Source organism: Lucilia cuprina, chromosome 6 (genome assembly GCF_022045245.1).
Source record: "Lucilia cuprina isolate Lc7/37 chromosome 6, ASM2204524v1, whole genome shotgun sequence".
NCBI lineage: Eukaryota > Metazoa > Arthropoda > Insecta > Diptera > Calliphoridae > Lucilia > Lucilia cuprina.
The window spans coordinates 35743473-35760708 of NC_060954.1; the positions used below are offsets into that span (position 1 = coordinate 35743473).

The 17236-nt window shown below is 29.4% G+C and overlaps 3 protein-coding genes across 3 annotated transcripts; all 3 read right to left on the minus strand.

Moving 5' to 3' along the window:
- Positions 1 to 50: 50 nt before the first annotated feature.
- LOC111688732 (neuropeptide-like protein 32) lies at positions 51 to 3539 on the minus strand. Its single transcript, XM_023451241.2, has 2 exons — positions 3162 to 3539; positions 51 to 178 (listed from the first exon to the last, which is right to left on the minus strand). Exons 1-2 carry the CDS (start codon positions 3463 to 3465, stop codon positions 51 to 53), a joined length of 432 nt encoding a protein of 143 aa, XP_023307009.2. The 5' UTR covers positions 3466 to 3539.
- A 4057-nt stretch (positions 3540 to 7596) lies between these two features.
- On the minus strand, positions 7597 to 11994 carry LOC111688736. The gene is made up of 2 exons (XM_023451245.2): positions 11991 to 11994; positions 7597 to 8285 (listed from the first exon to the last, which is right to left on the minus strand). The coding sequence occupies exons 1-2, from the start codon at positions 11992 to 11994 to the stop codon at positions 7597 to 7599; spliced, it is 693 nt and encodes a 230-aa protein (XP_023307013.2).
- Positions 11995 to 16139: 4145 nt separating this feature from the next.
- On the minus strand, positions 16140 to 16508 carry LOC111689442 (ATP-dependent RNA helicase DED1-like). The gene has a single exon (XM_023451914.2). The coding sequence runs from the start codon at positions 16506 to 16508 to the stop codon at positions 16140 to 16142; it is 369 nt and encodes a 122-aa protein (XP_023307682.2).
- Positions 16509 to 17236: the final 728 nt, after the last annotated feature.

The window sequence follows — 17236 nt, forward strand, 5'->3', positions numbered from 1 at the left end:
TAAAGTATCAATAAGAAGTATTAACATAAATTGTTCCAGTTTCTGAGGTTTTATCCCCATCCCCAGCCGCCATGACCCCAGCCACCATGTCCCCAGCCACCATGACCCCAGCCTCCACCCCAGCCACCTCCCCATCCTCCTCCCCATCCTCCCCATCCTCCCCAGCCACCTCCCCATCCTCCGCCCCAATGACGCGCTAGACGAAGAGCTTCATTGGAATGTAAATCTCCAGCATCGGCAACATCATACAGAGTGATTTGTTGTTGTTTATATTTATTCTCCGGGATAGTTGGTATTGCCATTGTCACCACAACAAGGCCCATTAAGGCGAGTAGTAGCAAAAGACGCATGATATTTCTTTTTCGTAGTTTTCACAAATTAAATTTGCTTTGTTGTTTTGACTTAGAATATTAAACTTGTACTGTATTTTGGGAAAATTATGAAAGGCTTTTTATACTTTTTTAATTTCAGCAATATTAAAATTCTAAAAGTAAATAAAATTTTGGTAATTTACACTTTTGAATGGGAAGTTTTTAGAAGCACTTTACCATTTTTGTTTTATTTAAACTCGTACAACAACTTCAGAAGTGCATATGTACATATATAAATTTTATGACGAAAATATTTTCAAAAATTCCATTGAAAGGGGGTGTGTAAACGGTTGGGCATGCGCATGTAAATAAATTTTATTTAAGATATTTTATCTGAAAATGTGATCCCAATATGGCAAAATTTTTGTAAAAAAAATAAAATTCAATTGCTTTTTAAAACAAGTTGAAGTTTATTGCTCCTAAAAAAACCCAATTATATAAAAGAAGTAACACCATTTTGTAAAAATTTTATTTTTGTATCTATCACTTTAAAAATATTCAAAATCATTTAAAATAATATGACGCTTTTGTTTTGATTTGTAATTTAATTATAAATTTTTAAAATATTTTATTTTATTATTACTTAAAAAAATAATTTTTCTTGAAAGGATGTTGGAGTTAGAGGGTGACAAAGGAGGACATTTTAGGCATACAGCGCACTTTTTTATTAAATATTTTTTGCTCAAAAGACAGCTTTTACAATTTCCTTTCAGAGATTTTTTTTCAGTGATTGAAGGTATTTGTATTATAAAAAAAATTAATTTAGAATAAAGAATAATTGCAATAATTTTTTTCGAATAATCGAATGTTGGAATAAATTTTTAATTTTTATTTTTACCCATAACTTATTAAAGAAATACACGAATACTAAATCAAAAGATTTATTATAATTGAAACAAATATTTCAGCACTTTTTGCAATTTATAAAAATTTATATTTTACAATATTAAAAGTATAATGCTTCCTGTTTTAGATTCGATCCTATGAATTTTTTAAATGCTTACAATAAGTATAACTGATAGTTCCTAAAAAACCTGTTTAGTTTAGTTGCTATACTGGTATTTTGATGTATATAGATCATTTTTGATGAAAAATGGGAAAAGTGTTTTCGAAGGATATTGCAGAATATTATATTTTTTGGCACATAGTGACATCAAATTCTAAAAAATATCATATTTATACCCTACACCACTTTAGTGGGGAGGGTATATTGAGTTTGTGCTAATGTTTGTAATGCACAATAATATTGATCCTATACCCACCTTAAAGTATACCAATCATTTCCTGAGTCGATTTAGCTATGTCCGTCCGTCCGTCTTTCTGTCCGTCCATGTAAACCTTGTAATCAAACTACAGGCCGCAATTTTGGAGATAATTCAATGAAATTTGGGACATGATCTTTTATGGTACTGTTTTTATGCGTATCTTAAGATTTTGGTGGTGTTTGATAAGTATTATTCATATTTTATTAATTTATTCGAATAAAAACTTTAATTCGTTATTCGTTCGAAAATTCGAATACTTTTTAAAATTTTGTCGACTACTCGAATAAAAAAAATATTGTAAGCTTTTATTCGAATAATTTTAAATACGAATAATTAACAACCCTAATATATATAGATTTGTGCAAAATACTTATATTTTTGTCGAAGTTATTTACGATAAATCTATTTTCGAGAAAATGTATATAGGTTATGGGAAATTTTGGTTCGATTGATATAATTTTGAACACAATTGTTCCCGATGAGAAAAAATAACGTTTGTCAATTTATTGAGTGATCTTTGGTACACTCTGAGATAACTAATAAGTTAAGAAAAAAAACAATGAAAATTTCAAGTGAATTTGACCTACTTTTTAGCTTACCCATAATACCATCCAAGTACATATACTACAAACAACTATATATACATATACTAATATAAAAATCGTAGTCTTTAAAATTGTGATACTTTCAAAAGCTTCACCGAAAATGTTATTTACCCGTGTTACCCCCTTCTTGTACAAGTTTAAAAAAATAGTAAAACCTACAAGTATAATTTATAAGTTCTCTACAAGCCTTGACGATCTTGCCAAATTTCATAAAGATCGGTCCTCATTTAAATTATATATTTTTTGTATCGAACCATATTTGCTACTAGTCTTCATACGAAGTGTCTTTTAGAAATTTGTTTTTCATCCATAAATTGATTTAATACATCGGAAATAAGAAAATAATCAAAATAAATTCATTATTATGAAAAAGAAATCAAAATTAAACCGCTGCTCTTATCCTTGATTTGTTTCCGTATAAATGTCGTGGTCAACAAATAATACCTGTTTATATCAAAAAAATTTTAATTTTGTTTAAAGAAAAAATCGAAAACAAGACATTTGCCATTTGTATTTTAACGCTCGTGAAAAAGTGCTATACTTTTTTGATGTATACTTCTGGCCCTATCTATGGCCGTTTTGAAATTTCCAAAAATTGTGTAAAAGTTATATTCAAAATGTACATAATGGTCACGACCTACGAATTAAAAATTATTCATACTCTGTGAAGTATAACGAAATGGAATTGTTGTATGAGAACGCTTGCATTGTATTAATTAATTATTTTTATTCTCTTATGTTAAAAATCTATTAAATGCCAATAAATAAAAGAAAACAAAAATAATTTTTTCTACAAAAAATTACAACATATTTATTAGTTAAAAATATTTAAAAACTTAAAATATACAAGTTAGATGATAAATACAAATTGTTACTTTTACAAGTTGTTTAGTTTTATCAAAAACCACCTCCCCAACCACCTCCCCATCCACCCCAACCTCCTCCCCATCTGCGACCACCCCATCCGCCACCTCCCCATCCACCGCCCCAGCGACCACCCCAACCGCCGCCCCATCCACCCCAGCGGCCACCCCAACCACCGCCCCATCCTCCCCATCCGCCTCCCCAATGGCGGGCTTCACGAACGCCATCATTGGAATGTAAGTCTCCTGCATCAGCGACATCTAACAAATTGACTCCCTTTTCCACATTATCAGGAGAAGATGGAATTGCCGCTATCACACCGACTAAAACCAATATGGTTACTAGTAAGAAAAAACGCATGTTGTTTCCTCGTTACACAGCTGTTTCGAAAATATTATTTTGTGAATTCAAATGATGTATTTCCTTTTTGAATTTCAAACTTTTACTGCATTTTGCGCAACTAATGTATGCTTTTTTATAGGCATTCATTTTTTGCTGGGCTTAAATTCATAATGTAAACAAAATCGTTGTAGTTCACACCTTGACTTACGAATTGGGATTTTTTGTTCTCTGAACGTGTACAACAAATTAATACTACTTTATTTCATGTTCTTTTATGACATTACCCAGCTAACATTTCGAAAGATTGTTGGATGATTAATTAAGTAGTAAAATGAGTTTTTATCGAAATGATCAATTATTTACCGATCCTCACAAGATTTGGTAAAAAGATTTTGGTTCCTACAAAATTTGTTATACCACTTTAGTGGGGAGGGTATATTGGGTTTGTGTTGATGTTTGTAACGCACAATAATATTGGTTCTATACCCACCTTAAAGTATCTGAGTCGATTTAGCTATGTCCTTGTTATCAAACTACAGGCCGCAATTTTAAAGATAATTGAATGAAATTTGTTACATGATCTTCTATTGTCCAGGGACGAACCCTATTGAAAATGGTTAAGATCGGTCCATTATTTCACCTAGCCCCCATACAACTGTACCCCCGAATATGAATTGAAAATATTGTAATAAAACTGCAAGTCGCAATTTTAGAGATAATTCATTTTTTGTTTTTTGTTCATTTTTACTCTTATTTTTAAGCTAGCAATGAGCGTAAAGCCATTTTCTAAAAACCGATCTTCACTTAAGTTTGCTTCTACAAAACTTGTTTATGTCGAAGCCTTAAAGTCATTTTCTAAAAATGACATAATATGTGGTCAAGGTCATTTATGTACCGATCCTCACATAAGTTAGTAGAGAGTTTTCCACATACATAACTAGGGTCAATAATGAACCAATCCTCATAAATTTTGGTTAAGAGATTTACGTTCGCATGAGACTTATTAACGTAGAATTTCATCGTTATAATGGTATTTTTAAACCGGTTATGACTGTTAAAATAATTTTTCGCCACTTGTATGGGCGCTATGTGAAAACGTGGACCGATTTAGCTATTTCCAATACGAAACAAACCTTTCCCAGCAAAAATCTGAAATTTTTGGTAATAACCAGTAGTTATTTCATATATTACTTGGTAATGAGTGTTTACTGGTAAAGAACAAAACAATTTGGATTTGTTTTGGCTCTATTGTCTAGGTCGTTCATTTAACAAACAGGGGGTTCGTGGTTCGAGCCCTGCTGAATACTGTTTATTTTTTTTCTAAATAACATTCATTTATATATTTTTGTAAAAAGCCGTTATCAAAATTACAAAAAGCAACATGTTAATGGAGCATCGAGTAAGAGGCTGAAGTGAGAAACATAGAAAACAACTGAATGACTGGGTTCAAATCCCGGCAGAGGAATTTTTTATTTTTTATTTTCTACATACAAAGTCGGCCCAAAATAACTAGCTATCACATAACATATTTGTAGGTTTATTTGTAAATAGTTATTTCGCAAAGTTTTTGTAATCAAATTATTAACCATTTATTAACTTGTTTAAGGTAGGTAAATATTATTTGAACCTCGTCGAACAAAAATAATTAGTTATTCACCCCAAAAGTAATTAGTTTCCACGTGATTCCAATATCACTTTCTAGATTACTAGGTAATGAAAATTTTTGCTGGGTTATGCTAAATTTGAATTCCTCCCATGTGGTTGTTACCATCATTTCATCGGACAGTCAAACAGACTTGGCTAGATCGTCTCAGAAAATAATAAGTATCCAAAAAAATATATACTTTTATGGGTCTTAGGCGAATATTTCGATGTGTTACATACAGAATGACAAAAATAATCTTTTTTGATGGGTACTATTTTTTTCTGACGAAAGTATAATTTTAATCGTACAAAAGAGTATGACTCTTTGTAAGATTGTGACTCAAATGTGATCAAAAATATAAAAATGTTTGCTGGGCTATTAAGTATTAAATATGTCTAAGAATTTTCAAAAATTCTGTTTAAAGGGCATGTGTTTAAAGATATTAGGGTGCGTTTTAATTTTGTTTTAAATTTTAAGTTAAGTTATTTCAACCTTTTACAGTTCCCTATAGGGTTTTACACTAACATTTTTTATTAAATTGGGCATACAACAGACCCGCTGCCTGCTAAACTAATATATTTCCAGGACTAATGATCGGAAACTATTGACAAAATAGTTGCACTACGGAAAAATAAGTCAAGTGTTTAGTAAAGGGCCAACACGGTATTTTTGAAACAAACAAGTTCAATTATGTATTATAAACTTCAGAAAAGTCTAGCAAAAATGAACAATACCCCCTAATGAATATGCAGGTAACTGCGAATTATTAGTACGAGTTTTGTCACTTTCATGTGGTTCCGACTTAACTACTTTTTAATAAAAAACATACATATTTGTGTGATTTTTAAAAACAAGTACAAGTTCATTGATTTTTCAAAATAAATTATGAAAATAATGCAATAAATATATAATGGAAAAAAATTGTATGTAGACTCATCCATTAGTCATCATAATTAATAATTATGAATGAAATATTAACATTTATTAACCGCAAAAAAAGAACTTTAAAAGAAACGAAAAAGAATTGGGCTTTATTCCATGGAAGCACTGGCATGAAGAGAGAAATCCTTTTTATTTGATTTCAAATTCACTGCTTCTGAAGTCATTCTCAAAAAGTTTATTCGGAGTTGCCAATAAGTAGCAATAGGTCAAAATCGATAAGGTCAAAATCAATAGCGATATCAGGGTAAAATTTGACTGAAATATGTTTTTCATAAATTTATTCTAATCAGAGAACTATAAAAATATGGAAGTGAGATTGTCGTAGTCCTTTTTATTTCATTGGTGAATATAAACGGTAGTCAATTAAATATTTTATTCAACAGTAGCATGACATTTAAAAAACACTTATCACTTTCACAAGTTGAAATAATTAATTGTCATCAAGTTGTTAAAAAATATTTAATGCAAATTTATTCTGTTAGTGTTAATTCTAGTTAAACACTAATTACTGTCTGTATATAACTACTAAAGTACCTATATAACTGTATATTAGGTCCCCTACACTAAATTAGTTTAAAAGTTACTTTATCTGATTTTTTTTTTAATAAATCGAGAAAGGCTAAACCAATTTTTGGATTTTTGGTTGAATTGATATGGATTCCAGGACATGAGTGAAAATCCGGGGAATTGAGATATTTAATAAATGCGCAACAAAGGTCGTCCCTATACTCAACTCTAGCTCAAAGAGATATTGACACTCTCCTGGTATCCTTATTAAACATAATAGATGATTAGACACTTTTAGAATATCAAGTATAATTATTGAGCACTATATAACTGTACATATTTCGGAATATATAGGCCCAATGTTGTAGCTACTGTAGCGTTTGTTTGAATGAGGAAGAAGAGGGGTCGTTACAACACCTACTACCTAGTGACTACCAAGCCTTACAAGAGCACAGACCACTCTACTCTTGGTAGAGTTCTTTTATATGATCTGAAATGTCTCAGAGACGCATCACTAGTAAATCGATTTTATTTGAAATACCGGCTCATTCACAAGAAGAGAGTGGAGGAGAACCTTTTATGTACTAACTCTCAACATTAGAGGATGGTAATTCTAAGGGTATCACAACAGGCCACGACACTTCCGAATGAACTAGAGAGCAACACATGTAGCATAACCAAATGAATAAAGCACGATTTCGAACCTATTTAGCCTGAGATATGCTGACAAAGGAGTTGGAATTTTAAAAATTATTGCTGCATTAAAAAATTGGGAAACATTTTGTCTGTTTAAAGTGAGTCGATAAAGCCATGTCCACCTGTTTTACAATACCGGAATTAGTAAAAATTATATAATTTTTAAAAAGCTTTAAAATTGATTAACTTTAATATAAGCTTTTTTAAAAACCTTTTGCAGAATAATAACACATAAATCTTATTTTTTTCTTAATACTTTTTTCGTATAAAAATACTTTATTAACAATCGCCTTAAAACTATGTAAAAAAAACTTAAAAATAAAGTAACAGTAATTTCATAAACTAAAGGTTTAAACTAATTAACCTGAATAATTACGATTTCTGTAGCGTCTTTCTTGCAAACTACTAGGAGCAACACCGGGAACATCATGAGCTGGTGAAGCAGCACCTTGATTTAAAAGTGGACGCAATTGTTGACCTAAAAGTTGACCCAACAAGTTTGCTACTTGAGCTGCTTGAGGATTTGCAGTACCACTGCCAGTCATTGGTGCGGTAACAGATGAACTTGTAGGTGACAGACTAGATGGTAGTCCCACATTGGGACGTTGAGCAATAGGACTTGGTCTAGAATTGCTATAAAGAGGACGTTGGGCGCCGTAGCCATTGTATTGAGGATAGCCGCCATAGTTTCCAGGATAAACTTGAGGTCTATAACCACCAAAGAAAGGTAGAGGAGGATAACCACCAAAAGGTCGGTATGCAGGATAGCCACCGAAATAATTATAACCTCCAAAATAGTTGGGAGTATAACCACCATAGCCCCCATAATAGGGATCAGATTGTGCAGCACCAGATGATGCAGCTGGTGCAATAGGTGCATCAAAACCAAACGGTGTAAATGGCCTAGCAATAGTACTTAGACCTAGACCCAAAAGTGGACGTATAAGACCCAAGGTGCGACCTTGTTCAGTCGCATCATTGTTGCCGCGATTACGATTTGAGGCTCCATTACGATTACGATAACGATTTTGAGCCGATGTTAGCACAACTAGAGAACTTAGCAACACCAAATATATTACAAATTTCGATTTCGTTTTCATTTTGTTTTTATTATTTTCGTTTTAAATTCAAATTCTATTTAATTTTATGCCGTTAGGTGCTACTTAAAAGAAGTTGTTAATCCACTTAAAAATAAAACTAAACTAATTTTAAAATATAGTTTTGCTTAAAGTTTTATTAAAATTTACAGTTTGTTAGATTTGATTTGGATGTATCTTTGTGTGTGATTGTATTTCTATTTAACTATTTTAAAGAAACCGACTACAAGAAAATATTAGTTTTTCAAAATTTCCAAAAATTAAAATTAATATCTTGTAGACCTTCATGCTGACTGAGTAAATGTGTATTCTGCTGGTATTACTTTTTGCCGGCGAACGGAAATCTAAGTCAACTACATATTAAGTTCTCACTAACAATCAAATAAAACTATTATACAAATCTTCTAAACAACTTCGTCATTAACTCGTTCTATGTTGAAATAATTTTGTTTTTTTTTTCTATTTTAGCAAATTTTTCGTCAAATTTGTTGTTTATTATACTTTTAATGTTTTTTTTTTTTTTGCATGACGCCCACCTCTTATGTTTATGTTTTTTATTTTTATTATTGCTAAATTTGTCATAAAGCGGTAAAAAATTTTCAATCTCTTCACTGACATTGAAAATTTCATTATCAATTTTGTTTTGTTTGTTTTATTTACTGATTTTAATTTTAGGCAAATTTTGTTGACAACACAAACGATTTGATGAATTTTTCGTTTCTGTGGCGTGCGAACATTTATATCACTTCCGTATACTTTTTAAATGGCGTTTAGATATCAAACATCTGTTAAGTACTATATTATTAAATCTTTATTAGTTAAAAATTTGGAGCACCTACAATTTTGTGAATGAATGACAACACACATGGTAGATTTAACCCATATTGGGTTTATAATAAAAGTTTTTGACAATGCGAAATCATATACCAAACTTTGCCATTGTAATGTTTAAAAATTTAAATATGTTCATATATTTCTACCCTACACCACTATAGTGGGGAGGGTATTAAACGTTTGTGCTGATGTTTGTAACACACAAATATATTGGTCCAATAAACACCATAAAGTATACCGATCGATTCAGCATAGTTTTGCGTCGATTAAGACATGTCCGTCCATCCGTTTGCCCGGCTGTGCGCAAGGTACAGGCCGCAATTTTCAAGATAATTTGATGAAATATGGACTAAGCATGTTTTTTTTGGCACTTTGACGAAGCCTATTGATAACTAAATAATGGTAAGAAAAAAAACATTTAATGTTACTAACAACCATTTAAACTTACAAATAACCATTATATGTTATGTTGTTATAAATAACCATTATGTTTTATTGTTCTATATCTGTTGGTACAACAACAAAACAACATCAGCCATACACTTCACACATATTAGTTTTTGTATGTGTGTAGTTTTACGCGACAATAAAATGAGTTGAAATAATTATCATTTGGTTTATAACATTATATTTATAAGTATTTCACTTTGTATAGAATATTGTGGTTATGTTTTTGTGACACAAATTGTAATTTGTAAATCGTGTCATGTTTTGAAGATTTTTAATTTTTAGTTTTATAGAAACTGCAATTTTATTAATTAATAAAAATAAATTTGATTTCGATACATATTTTTTAAACGACATTTTATCACAACATAGTCATGTATAATAAAAAAAATATTATGATATAATATTTATATTGTATTTATTCATAACATAATATTTTAAAATTGTTACAATAACCATAATATATTTAGACTACAATCATAATTTCAACCATAATATGTTGCTCTTAAAACATGGTTACCACAATCATGCTTTTTGTCTGCGTGCACGCCCAAATGTTGAAAGTTTTTTAAACTTTGAATAGCTTCTCAGTTATAATAATTTCATAAGAATGAACTCGATAACCAACGTTAAAGTCCTAGATGTATTTCTTCGGATTAAATTCGTGTACATACTTCACTCCTAACTAACTAACTAACTAACTAACTAACTAACTAACTAACTAACTAACTAACTAACTAACTAACTAACTAACTAACTAACTAACTTACTTACTTATTAACTAACTAACTAACTAACTAACTAAGTAACTAACTAACTAACTAACTAACTAACTAACTAACTAACTAACTAACTAACTAACTAACTAACTAACTAACTAACTTACTAACTAACTAACTAACTAACTAACTAACTAACTAACTAACTAGTTATATATAAACGAGAGTTTCCAAGATCCACTAATGAAAGTCCTTTCATTGTTCCTAAAAAGTTTATTGTTTCCAGATAAAAAAATTACCACGCTATTATATGCAGATATTATGGGAGATGTGGGACACTGAAGTGTTTTTAACAAAATTGTAGGACTGTAACTGTAATATTGATTTAATATTTACTTTCTATTAGAGGTGCCACGCCCACTATAGTCAGTCCACCAATTTTGTGCCCAAATGTACGTATGGATGTCAAAATTGTTCACACAACATGGTCCATTACGTTTGTCACGACATTTTGTATTTCAGATGACGAAATATGGAACTAATTTTGATCGAATGATGGACTTTTATGAGGGCTATGACAAAGTTTCGTGGCATGAATTATTAATACACATAATATACTCATGTTTCGTCACCGATAACTTTTTTTGTCAGCGTATTTCATTAGTCAATGATATTGGTAAAAGATTTTAAAGAGAGTTTACCCATAATTCCTATAGCTTTCATTTAAGGTCCATGTTCGTTAATGACTTAAAAGCACTGATTTATCTGGAATTTTCTTTTATACTTATGTATATATTGCAATAATTTAAATTTGCATAAAAGAAAGCTTATGGTTTAAGAATCGACATAGTCCCATATAGAGTACAAACTGTTAACACGATATTACTTATTGTTGGGAAAACTGCATCTGGAATTTCACAGAAATACATATAGATTAAAGGAGATGTCTTCAAATGAATTTCGAGACGATATATGTTTTGCGGCTAGAGAAAATCGTAAACTGTGCTTTGCAAGTTTTCATAATTATTGAATATTATTCACCATCATATTCGGAAATTTGTATTCTTTTCCATTTGAAAGCACACTTTATTGATTTATATTAAACAGATTTGAATATAATTCTATATATATATTCCTACTAAATATCAAGACGTAAAACCAGTAAATATTTTACTGACACAAATTAAGTGAAAGTCGTAATAATTTATCTTTTAAAAATCTACTTTGAATGCAAAATAAATGATTTAATTTTAAAATTATTAACACAATAAGTGTTTTTGTTAAAAAAAAAAACCCAATAGAACTTGTTTCAATGGTCATTATTTTAAAATATTATTATAATGCAATAATAACATTTCATTATATCATAAATTAAATTTTTAAATTAAATAAAACAAAAACAATATTTTTTTGTTTATTTTGTAAGCGTATGACGATTAAATGCACAAAGATAATAATAATTATCTTTATAATAATTGTATTCTTTTCATTATTAAATGTGGTTTTAGAAATTGCTCGTGTTTACTCTTTAAACAATTTTTGCTAAAATTTATAAAAAATAAGCGACATTCGCAGTTTAATTACAGCACGAGTGCAATGTTTTAAAACCACAAAATATTATAAAAAATAAAATAAATTATAAATAGGAAACATTACCCATTTTGTAATAGATTTTTTTTAGATTAAAAACATTAAATAGCTAACATACTTTTAGGAATTTAATTATACAAAATTATACAGTCAACGACAAACGAAAGTTCGATAATTAAATAAAAATTTTGTGCTATTTATCTAACATTTTTGAAATAAATTAAAAAAAATTAGTTAATTTACAAATAAAGTTAACTAAGTCAATCCCTAAAGTCTTCTGTTGCTACATATTTTAATGCATATTTAATTATATATTTCCGTGCTTTTACTTTTTCAGAAAAGGAAAAAATCTTTCGGAAATTCTTTTCTTAAAGTTTTACTACTTTACTAATATACGATTCTTTTTGAAAAACTACACAATTTGAATCAATTAAAATAAAATCAATATAATTTTATATTTTTCTGAAATTTGTAAAATCTAGCACAAAATCGATCGAAATTATAATATGGAATTGAAACCATTTCAATCGAAATGTGTGACATACTTGATAGAGAAGTTACATGAAGAAATTGAAAAATCTGTTAATATAGTTCCCAGTTTGTAACCTTTAGACGGAGGTCCACACCACGCTTTTCATACCTACTTCCCATTCTACATTTTAAGTTACATGCGACGCTTTTTAAGCGTAATTTTTTTGTTTTATTTTTTAAAAACTTCGCGTTTTTTCTACAGCTTTTATATATTTTTCATTAAACTCATTTTAATTTATTCAAAGTGATAGATACGTATTAAGTAAAGAATATAAAATGTCAAATGACGCTTACAAAAGTTGAAAGGAGATCTTTTTAAGACCTTGTTCACACTAGAAAACTTTTTTGGGATACTTTTGATTTTTGTGTGTGAGAGAAAGAAAAAGATATATCAACCATCTCTTTCTTAAACACACAAAATCAAAAGTTTCCCAGTGTGTCTAAGCATTTTACGCGTCAAGGCATTCTACGCTTTAGTGCTTGTAACATTCAGCATACAAATACATTTATTCTACTTCTTTTGAAAGACGATTAGAATGCGAGAAAGAGTAGAACGTGTGGTGTGGACCTCCACCATTACTGTAATTTTGACATCCATGACAACTTCAAGAGAGGCTTGATCGATTATATATTGTTTTTATAAATACAATTCAATTTTCTTAAAAATTTTACAAATCGTATATACAGTTATGTATGACCGTATGATATCCTATAATATATTTGAATTAATAAATAATCCTCGTAATATTTCAAAAATTAATGGTCGAATTCACAATCGCTGTTGTACGTATTAAAAATATTTTATTTGGCAATTTTTTTCATTTCAATTATTTTTAATAAAATTTTTCCCTGTTCCAAAACACACGTTTGGTCCAAATTGCGATCTGTACATTGCGCACAAAGTTTACATTCACAGCCAGCCAACTGAACGGGCAAATCGACTTAGGGCCAATATTTAGGTAAAATTATAGGGATTAAATTAAAATTAATCTTCGAAAGTTGTTTTTGAATACTCAATCAGCTAATTTTGTTTGCTATCGTAAGCGTCCAATAGAGGTGGTTTAAACTTGAGCGAGGAATGTAAAAGTGAAAACAGCTGATGCCAAAAAAATTAATACAATTTTTGTTAAAATAAACATTAAAATGTTTGATTCATCGATTTGTACAAATTATGTAGACTTAATAATATATTTTTTGTTTTAAATTTAAGTTTTTATTATTTTTCTCATTACATTTACAATTGTCTTCTTCTTTTTTATAAAACATGCATCGTTTTAATAACAAACAGTGACGTTTCTGTTGTATGGCAACACTGCGATGTTTAATCTTGTACTCAAAAACATCAAAAGGGATAAAAATCAGATTAAATTTATTTTTAAATTAACTAGTCTTATTGTTAATTGACATTTGATTGCCAATTCAAAACCCCGGTTTTAGGAAGTTATTCTGAGTCAATCGCTTAACTTCAAGGTGTCTATAGGACCGATATTTAAGTTCCCAGCATTAACGCATAATGTGGTATAGGGTAAATGTTACGGATCCGTTCCCATATTTTTTTGCACAGTGGCTTATTAACGTTTTTATTTTAAAATTATAATTTGGTATCTCGACGTGGTTTTAAGTCGAAGAAGCTTCAGCATAAATAAAACGAAATAATTATAAAATAAAAAAATTACAAAGAAGTCGAAAGAAGCACTATGTGACTTCTTTTGAAGTGGTGATATTTGGCTTCCCAATCCAATTTTTTTGTACTAAATTTTGAATTGTTTTGGAATATATTTTGGAGTTAATTAATAAATGCATGTAATTTTTTATGTATTTATGTTAATATTATTTAAGTCAAATTAGTTGCATTCCTAATAACTTCCAAAAAAAGAACATAGAAATTACTGCCTGAGAATAAATTCAGATGTAGTGAATTTGGAGTCCTATGACAAGCTTGTGTTAAATTTTTTCAGTACATCCATGGAGTAAATTCAACTACTTTTTTGCTTCTTTGAAAGTTCTCTTTTTACTGGGTCAACATTGGTTACCTCGTAATTGAAAATAAAAACAATGGCCAAAAATACATTTATTAGAAATAGCTAACTAAAGTTCCTTATACAATTTTTGCTAGAACCAATAGGTGAAATGTTACACTCACCACATATGACCATACTGTTCAACTTTGACCCTCTCTAACTCCGGCAGTTATTCACCAAAAAAATATTTACCGGGCCTACTTCCTTATAGTACAAACCTTTCATCTAAATGGATTTTTTATATTAGGTCACTTGACACGAAATTATCCATATTTATGTATAAAACGTCTGCACACATTATATGTAAAGTGTTATATTCGACTACGCCGAATCATCAAATAAATCGAATACTTTCTTATAAGCAGGGAAACCGAAAACATGCTCTAAAAAAGTGTTTTAAGCGCTTTAAAATTTAAAATATATGCTCCAAAAATAATTTTTTTTTTATTTTTTAACATTGAAAAGTCAGTCTTTTTGAAATTGTAATGAAATAATAAATGTTTAATGTCATATTCTATATCCTACAACATTTTTTTTTTTAAATGTTTCATCTCATAGTTTGAAGAACTAGTATAATAGAATTCCGTTTTACGTTCAGATAACCAATAAATAACATGAAACCATTTGGTCCCCAAAAAACATTTTTCAAACGACAAAGTTTGACACATTTCTTCCAATTGTATTAATAGCTTTTAAACTGACATTTTAATCGGTGTTGTCATAAATTCCAATAATTAGTTTTTTAAACTATAAAAGTGGATTGGTCTCATGAAGTCAAAAGTAATCGGTTTTATGTCCGATTTAAAATATAATGCTTTATTGAATAAAAAACTATAACATAACGAAATTTTTTTTTTCAAAATTGTAAAATAGGCTAAAAAATTAAAAAAAATAAAAAATAGAATTTTATTTTTTTTAAATAAAGTTTTGAAAAAAAATTAAAAATGTATAAAAAAGGAAAAAAGCGAAAACATCAAAATATGCACCACAAAAAACATGCATTTGCATATTTTGGTTTCCCTGCTTATAAGCATTAAGTTGATATTATTATAAAATTTTGGCTTATAATAAAATTACTTTTATCCATCGAATTTCATAGCTATACTCGCATTTTTAATCCAAAAATGTGCGCTAAAGTAAATTTCTGTCGGGGGCCTTATATATGGGTAGGGTCATTTATGGACCGATTCTAATAAAATTCGGAAGAGAGATTTTCGCTCGTAAAAAACTTTATTGTGTTGAACTTCACCGCTATATTTGTATTCTGAAGCCAGTATTAAAGTCATTTTCTGAGGGGGACGGACATGGCAAGATCGTCTTAGAATTTAACAAGGACCCAATATTTCGATGTGTTACAAATGGAATGAAAAAAACGGTGGTTATAAAAACACATTCACTAAACCAAAAACGATTTCATATTTAATACAACTTTTATTTTCTACATTTTCACTAAGTAGCAGTTTACAAGTTATACAATTGTAATTGAGCAATAAAAACCAACACCTATAAAAGTTGTACTGAACACCAAAATCTTTATACTAGAAATGTTATTTGAACTCTATTAAATTTTAATAATTGAATAATTTTACAACTAATGTACTACACACACAATAAATTATTTAATACTCATTTCTGTTTTGCAATCCTTTGAATTATTTAATAACTATTTGCCGAATCCAAATGATGATGAGGAAGCACTAGCACTGGCACTAGCCGAGGAGAAGCCGCCACCACCACCTCCATAAGGTCTGCCAAAACCACCACCACCATAATATGGGCGACGGCGGCCATAACCTCCACCGCCAAAACCGCCAAAACCGCCACCACCAAAACCTCCACCACAACAAGGTCGTCTACCAATAAAACTACGAGTTTTACGTGTAATTTCAGCATCGGCATTTACATTCGCATCGAATCCGGCATTGACATCAACACCTTCCAAAGTCTCTGCATCATTTTGTATTTCAAAAGCTGGATGACAGTTAACAACAGCTACTACAATCAAAATGGTTAAACCGATTAAAAGTTTCATCGTAAAAATCTTTGCTTTTCTCTATGTTAACAAATTAAAACTGATTTAAAATCCTTTAATATCATTGAATTTATAGTAAATTTTTATTGTCTCTTAATTCTATTTCTGGTAAAACCCCACTAACTTAGAACTAAATTTTAAATTCTTTTTTGCTAAAAAAAACTCTAGTAATTTTATTGTTTTCAAAAGGTTTTCAGTTTTTGTCTGCTCATCCTCTAATTGATTATTAGTTTAGTAAAAAATATACAATAAAACAAGTAATTTGTTAAATAATATTTATTATTAAAAATAAATTGTTAAAATAACTTTAAATATACATATTGATATAAAAATCATTATTTATTGAAGATAAATGATTTTGGTAGTATATATGATTGTGACGAATCATATATACCCACTATTAAGAAGTTATGTTTTTATTGATCATTCCTTTTGGTATACGAATGTTGGTTTGGTAGAATTTCATCAATCTATGTGTAAATTATGGAAGTTAATTGTAAAATTCGCAATCGATGTCGTATCGTTGTAGCGTTGTATGTCATAAAAATTTTTCAAAAAAAAAATTTAAGACATACTACTATACAACCTTACAACACCAATTGTGATTTGTACAAATATATAGATCAATGAAATGAATTATAATGTTCAGAAATTTAGTTACTTCAATGTACATAAATAGTACCTTAGAATTTCCTAATCATTGTGTGAATATTATAGAGCAAGTGTTT